Source organism: Meles meles, chromosome 1 (genome assembly GCF_922984935.1).
Source record: "Meles meles chromosome 1, mMelMel3.1 paternal haplotype, whole genome shotgun sequence".
NCBI classification, from domain to species: Eukaryota; Metazoa; Chordata; class Mammalia; order Carnivora; family Mustelidae; genus Meles; species Meles meles.
The window spans coordinates 192,438,857-192,445,999 of NC_060066.1; the positions used below are offsets into that span (position 1 = coordinate 192,438,857).

The 7,143-nt window shown below is 53.1% G+C and overlaps 1 protein-coding gene across 2 annotated transcripts in view; it reads left to right on the forward strand.

The window, feature by feature from the left end:
- YARS1 (tyrosyl-tRNA synthetase 1) overlaps nt 1-6,676 on the forward strand; it is a 35,551-nt gene extending 28,875 nt beyond the window's left edge. For both annotated transcript variants that reach the window (XM_046022537.1, XM_046022548.1), the window contains exons 9-13: nt 1,585-1,720; nt 2,806-2,903; nt 3,758-3,951; nt 4,455-4,596; nt 5,832-6,676. In XM_046022537.1, coding sequence (XP_045878493.1) covers nt 1,585-1,720; nt 2,806-2,903; nt 3,758-3,951; nt 4,455-4,596; nt 5,832-5,942 — 681 coding nt within the window. In that variant the 3' untranslated portion in view covers nt 5,943-6,676. The remainder of the gene's footprint in view (nt 1-1,584; nt 1,721-2,805; nt 2,904-3,757; nt 3,952-4,454; nt 4,597-5,831) is intronic.
- Nucleotides 6,677-7,143: the final 467 nt, after the last annotated feature.

Below are 7,143 nucleotides of genomic sequence, written 5' to 3' on the forward strand. Positions count from 1 at the left end.
ATAAGAAAAAAATAAAATTAAAAAAATATAACTTTGAAAGACTAAAGGATCATGGGGAAGAAAGCCATGAATTCTATGTGTTGCTTTCCCTTAGCTCTGGCATCCTGCAGTTCTCATTGATCAGTAAACTTGGTCTTGGCTGGATGTTCTTGCTGATCTTCTGGGGGAGGGGCCTGTTGCTGTGATTCTCAAATGTCTTTGCCTGAAGTGGAATTGCACCACATTTGCCAGGGACAGGGCTAAGTAATCTTTGCAGTTTTGGGCTCCCTGAACACTTTCCGTACAGCTTTGGAGGACGGGAGTGAAAATGGCAGCCTCCCAGTCTCTGGCCCATAGGAGCCGAGAGCTCGGGGCCCCACTTCTCAGTGCAACCTCAGAGAAAAGCAGTCGATCCCTCCCATCTCCCTGGTCTCCAGCCGCACTCTGAGCTCACCCGGCCTGTGACCGAGCATTTCTGTCTCTGTTGCACGGCCCTGTTTGCAGTCTCCAAATCCAGCAGATCCTGTCACACATTCCCCCTCCACTCCTCTTGGAGGAGGAAAGAGGGTCCCTCTGGAGCTGCCTCTTGTGGAGTCCCTGCTTGAAGAGCAGTGGCCCGACTGTGCCTTGATTATGGTTTAAGGTGATCCCGACCTGAGCACTCACTCCTCAGCTCCGTCTCTGCAGCCGGCTTCCCTGCTCTGATACGTGGGAGCTCAGCCACCACTCAGACACTCCTGGTCTTTTTGTGTCCCCCCGTGTGTCCTGAGACCACACTGTCCCCGTGAGGGCTCCACACCTGGCTTAGCCTCTGGAGCAACATCCCTCTGCGGAGCAGACTTCTAAATGTTCCGATTTTGTGCTCCACTGCTCTTTCACTTGCCCGGAGCCGGCCCCTCCCCCCGTGGTCTATCTTCCCGTATGTTGCCTCAGATTCACTTCTCCACCCATTCTACCTTCCGGAAAGATGTCGATTTTCTGTTCCTAGAATTGCTGCTCTTCTTCTCCTCTATCTCCTGTTGAGTTTGTAGACGTTCAGAATGGTTTGATAACTATCGAGCTGAACTCCTGGGACCTGCTGATAATTCAGTCTCCTACTCCTCCGCCATCTTGCTCCTCCTCACATAAATAAATCTTCTTCTTCTTCTTCTTTTTCTAAAAATTATTTATTTATTTATTTGACAGGGAGAGAGACACAGTAAGAGATGGAACACAAGCAGGAGGAGTGGGACAGGGAGAAGCAGGCTTCCCATTGAGAAGGGAACCTGGTGCGGGGCTCGATCCCAGGACCCTGGGATCATGACCTGAGCCAAAGGCAGCTGCTTAAGGACTGAGCCACCCAGGCACCCTCAAATAAATAAATCTTAATAAGATACAATCCCTCAAGTTAGGATGGAATTCAGAGTCAAAGACCTAAATCTCAGTAAAGAAAGAGAATCTTTCTGAACCTGTGTCCTCCTGTTGGTTTTGTCAGCTTCACAGGGCTGCTCTGAGGGTCAGCAGCCTGCACCCTACACCACACATTGTCGTTAGTAGACTCGGACGTGTTGTTGCCCCCCCCCCCCCCGGTGGCTCCCCTCACCAGCCCTTTGCGCACTTCCCCAGGTTGTACATCCTGGAGACCTGAAGAATTCTGTGGAGGTCGCCCTGAACAAGTTGCTGGATCCTATCCGGGAAAAGTTTAACACCCCTGCCCTGAAGAAACTGACCAACGCTGCCTACCCAGAGCCCTCCAAGCAGAGTAAGGCCAGCCCCGGAGGTCGGGGGCCAAGGGCTGCATGACGTCATCATGACAGAGCACCTGTGGGTGGGCTTCCAAAAAGTGTCTGTCTTAAATCGAGAGTCTGAGAAGCCAGGGGGTCGGAAGTGCAGGAATATCCTAGCCCATTGACCCCTGGAATGGAACTTGAGTCACTGGGATTTAGGTTTGGGCGGTCCTGTGATTACATCCTGTTAACCCAGTCTGCTGGTGTGAGACGTGTACTGGGATCCTTCACTCAGTCCTTCAGTTAAGAGAGCAGTCAGGTTAGACCATGAGGGAACAGAGCTGCTCAGAGCCTGCACAGCTCCTTAGGGAAGGTCATCTTCAGCTTTGCCCAATTCCTTTCCGTATGCTTCTGACTGGCTCTTAGCTGGCTGTCCACTTACCCGTGACACTGAGATAGCAACATGGATGGTTTTGGGTGACTTTCCCAACTCAATAAATGTATGTGGAGAACACAAATGGAAACACCTAAAGGTAGCCAAGCTACTACTGCCTTGCGCCCCATTTCCTCCCTGCCAGTTGAGGGAAAGAATAGATGAAAATCTGGCATGTCACTTCTCAAAGGTTGCTGATCCTATTTTGTTTTGTTTTGTTTTAAGATTTTATTTATTTATTTGACAGAGATCACAAGTAGGCAGAGTGGCAGGCAGAGAGCCGGGGGTGGGGGTTGGGGGGGGAAGCAGGCTCCCTGCTGAGCAGAGAGACCAATGCAGGGATCCAGGAATCCAGGATCCTGAGATCACGACCTGAGCTGAAGGCAGAGGTTTAACCCACTGAGCCACCCAGGCACCCCGCTGATCCTGTTTTAAGGAAGATATAACTAGGGGGCCCCTGGCTGGCTCTTTTGGTAGAGTCTACGACTCTTGAGGTCAGGGTCATGAGTTTGAGTCCCATATTAGGCGTAGAGATGACTTCAAAAAGAAAAAAAAGATATAACTAAAGGGGTAGATTCTGGGGTCCTACATGAAACCCACTGCTAGTGTCCCCAGTGGGTGGTATCAGCAGTTGACCTGTCACGGCGAAGGAGAGTTCTGACCCTTTGGGGCTATTCTCATTCCCAGAGCCAATTGCCAAAGGCCCTGCCAAGAATTCAGAACCAGAGGAGGTCATCCCGTCCCGGCTGGATATCCGCGTGGGGAAAGTCATTAGTGTGGACAAGGTACTCATTTTTCACCACATCCCAGAGAGGCAGATGGGGTCACATTTGTCTGTTGTTTCCATCTGGAGGAAACCTGGCCTGGGATGAGAAGTTACATCCCTGAGGTCACGTTGCAAGTCAGAACGCAGGTGCCTAATTGCAGGTGTCAGGCTTTTCCCTTTGCTACCTCTGGACCTTGTGCAACGAGACACAGCCAGGAACTCAGGGTGGAGGGAGGGTATTAGTCAGAGGGAGCTTGCTTATCCATTAAATCCGGTCCCATAGACTCCTCTGGTCTGTACCAGCTTGTCTGGACTTAGCTGCAGGCCTTATCTCAGATCAGCCACTTGGTCCTGCTGTCCCATCCCACACACCCCTGAAAATGGGGAAGGGAGAGGGACTTCCTTTTTCCCAGAGGCAGAAGGTTATGCAACCAGTGACCAGGGACCATTGTTGTGGACTTTTATTCTCTACCAGCATTGTTTTTCACAGCATAGACCCAGCTACTGAAACAACTTTGAGGTAGCTGCGGTGCTCTTTGAGATGGCGAGGCCAGCGCTGTCCTACACCCATCCTCCAGGCTGGGGCAGTGTGTGGCCATAATGGTGGCCACCCAGAATGTCTGGGCCACTTAACCTCTGGAGGAGACTCCTCGCCCCTCCTTTTACTCGAAGCCTGCCTCTTGGTGGACAGTAAAATGAACCCTCCCAGCCCATTCTCCTGTCTGCTATCTGGAACCTGGAGAGAGTTTGCTCCAGGGGCTACTGAGGAGCCTGTGCAGGGGAGTGGATGCCCGCCGCGGCGGTCCAAGGGCTCGCTGGCGCCTCCCGTCACCCAGTGCGTTATGATCCCATCCGGGCTGACCTCTCGTGCAGCACCCGGATGCAGACAGCCTGTATGTGGAGAAGATTGATGTGGGGGAAGCCGAGCCTCGGACTGTGGTGAGCGGCCTGGTGCAGTTCGTGCCTGAGGAGGAGCTGCGGGACCGGCTGGTGGTGGTGCTGTGCAACCTGAAGCCCCAGAAGATGAGAGGCATCGAGTCCCAAGGCATGCTTCTGTGTGCCTCCACGTGAGTGAGAACCGGGGCCGGAGAGGGGGAGGGAATCGGCCCATGCAACGCCCTCCCCCTCCCCCCAGGTGGAAGCCCTGAGGACACTGTCCAAAAGATGAAGGAGTGAGTTCCTGGACACATAATTGCGAATAACGCGCTTTACCTAAAGTCAGTTTTATTAAGACAGAGATCCGAAGGCTTGGAGCAATAGGCACGTGCCGGAGTCTCTCTCCCAGTAAGAGTCAATGGAGCCAGGAGTCCTACCTGATTTCGACTGGCCGATCGGGCCTTGCTGTCCGTTATGTCCTACTTCCTCCCCTGAAAGCCCAGAATTTGATCTCTCTCGGGACAGAGCATTTCGGGGTAGCCCAGGTCAGCCCATCCCAGTAGCCCATCCCAGTAGCCCATCCCGGTAGCTCCGCCCTGAGGGCCCCTCCATAGAGGCCCTAAGGCCTTGGCTTCCACAGCAGCTGAAGGCAGGCCACAGCCTCACTCCTCCCTCATCCTGTGTGTCTTTTCAGAGAGGGGGCGACCCGCCAGGTGGAGCCTCTGGACCCTCCTGCAGGCTCTGCTCCCGGTGAGCGAGTGTTCGTGAAGGGCTATGAGAAGGGCCAGCCAGATGAAGAGCTCAAGCCCAAGAAGAAAGTCTTCGAGAAGTTGCAGGTCAGTAGCTGGCCATGCCCTCTCTCTTGCCTGGGCCGCCTGGACTGGGTCCCCAGACTCCCCAGAGTCCACCTCGGCCCCTCCCCTGCCCTTCCTGCCTTTGTGCCCCTCCCTTCCTCCCTCCAGACCTTTTGGGGAGGGGGAGCCAGGCGCCTGCAGAGCATGGGAACCCTCACAGGGACTGAGCACCGACAGACTCCTTGAGGCAGTGTGTGGGGGACTCAGACATTTCCTCTTCTCATCTTCAGTCCGGAGCATAGGGTTATCCCTGTTTTATCTGGCGGGTTACCTGCCAAGGCCACACGGGGTCCTCAGAAGCCATGGAGCCAGGATCCCCCCCACCCCCACGCCACCCTGGTCTTGGAGCACTCATTCTCTCTCTGCCCTCTGGGGCATGAACTCTAACACAGCGTGTCCCCGCGACCCCTGAATGCATTCCTTCCTTCAGCAAGTCCTGAGCCCCTGATACGTATGTCAGCCCCTGTTCTAGGAGCTCCGAGCTACATCATGAACCAGGCAGCCACTGTTTCCTCTCCTCGTGGAGCTAACACGACACGTGTGACCTTCCCTAGTAATCCCGCCTTTCCTGGCTCAGCCAGGGTATGTCTGGGGGGCATTTAGAGTGCTTTTTACCTGTTGCTTCGCCCTGCGCATGGCAGGCATGTGGTTTTACCCACTCCCTCCTCTCCGACTTTCCCAGGCTGCTTTTTTGGATCACTTACTTTTCCAGGCTATAAAAAAGGTTTCCAATGTAGAACCATCCAAAGTATAGGGAACATGAAGGAGACAAAACATCCTTAGTCCTGCCACCTAGTTCCTGGGAAATAGCATTAGTGATTATTTCTTTGGACCCCTTCAGTGTAGGGAGGTAATATATTTACAGTTTGAGTCCCACCATATGTTTATTTTTCTCCTTAACTGGATGCCAGAAAAACTTCCATCTTCTTAAATAGTAAGCGGTGATCTGATTGTGCAATAGTGAGTCGTAATTGTCATAATGTGACAAAATTATTTAACCTTATTAGACATGGAAATTGTTCTCAGGTTTTCACTATTGGAACGCTGCTGTCTTGGTACATAGTTCTTTGCACTTACTCGTGACCGTTTTCCTGAACTAAATGCCTCAGGTGGGCCGGCTTGCTGGTAGTGGAGAGAGAGGCACAGGAGACCCTGGGGAAGGGCTCTCCACCCCTCCCCTCACCACCCCCTTCACGGCTTCTGTTTACTCTGTGCAGGCCGACTTTAAAACCTCTGAGGACTGCATCGCACAGTGGAAGCAAACCAACTTCATGACCAAGCTGGGGTGCGTCTCCTGTAAATCGCTCAAAGGGGGGAACATCAGCTAGCTACCCCAGCGTTCTGCTCCCTTCTCCCATCTCCCCAAGTCATCTGCTGTCTCAGTTTGCTCTGTCCTTCACCCATTTACCCATCTTCCAGGACACCAAAGCAGGAAGTTGGGGACTTTACCAGGGGTGGAACTCAGTAAGCCGGAGTTCAGCCTCCCCGGAATCCAAAACCATCCTGTCCCCACTGCCGCTGAGCTCCAGGGTGGTAATGTGGGCGGGGCAGCCACGGGGAGTCCCGCTCTACCTTCTTCCCCTGGCAGCTGACTGGAGAAACCTGGTTTCAATAGAACTCATACAAAAGGTTTATGCCACAGTCCTTCTAATTGGAAAAATATTGGTTCCTGTGTTTTCCTAGAGTTCTCCCAACAGCTGTGCCTCTGTCTGGGATCTGGTGCCTGAACTGGGCTAATTACAGCCTTTTCCCAACAGGAAATTGTGGGATTCGAAAAGGAAAGGGAGGGGAAAACAGAGAACCTAGCGGTCTACCAAGCAGTGGGCAGCCTTCCCCAGTGCCTGGCAACCCTGAGGCCCCGCCCTCGGGGCTCTGCTGCCATTTCTTTCCCTTGATCCTGCTGGGTTGAGACGTTTCCTAAACCAGCTGTGTGTTAATATCAGAAGTAAAGCAGACGGCACAGCCTGAATCTTTGTTCAGAGAGGGTGGGGTACTTCTTCATAAGGCATCAGGATCAGAATCACTGTCATTGTCATGAATTCAAATAAACAGTCGAACAAGAGTGTCTGGACGGGGCCTGTCTGCAAGCTGGGACGGCCGTAGGAACACAAGTTTGGAGCTGCTGCTGGGCCACTCACCCAGGTTAGGCCCTTGTATCTTGGACTTTTGACCCTGTAATAGAGGATGGGGCTTGGGAAGCGGGGAGGGGTGTGTGTGAACTGGGTGGATCATAGACACTTTGACTTTTCCTTTGGCGATAAAAGCAGAAGAGGCCAGAGGTGTCTGGGTGGCTCTGTCGATTGAGCGCTAGATTTGATTTCCACTCAGGTCAGGATCTCAGTGTTGTGAGATCAAGCCCTGCATCAGGTTCCGCCCTGGGTGTGGAGCCTGCGTTAAGGGTCAAGCAAAAAAAAGCAGAAGAGGCCCACTGTGGGGTCCAGTGCTTACAGGAGGCAGAAAGCACGTTTTCTCTCCTAATAATGGCCCTGGCCCAGACCCTGACCCCCACCCCTGTCCCTCCCCTCTTAA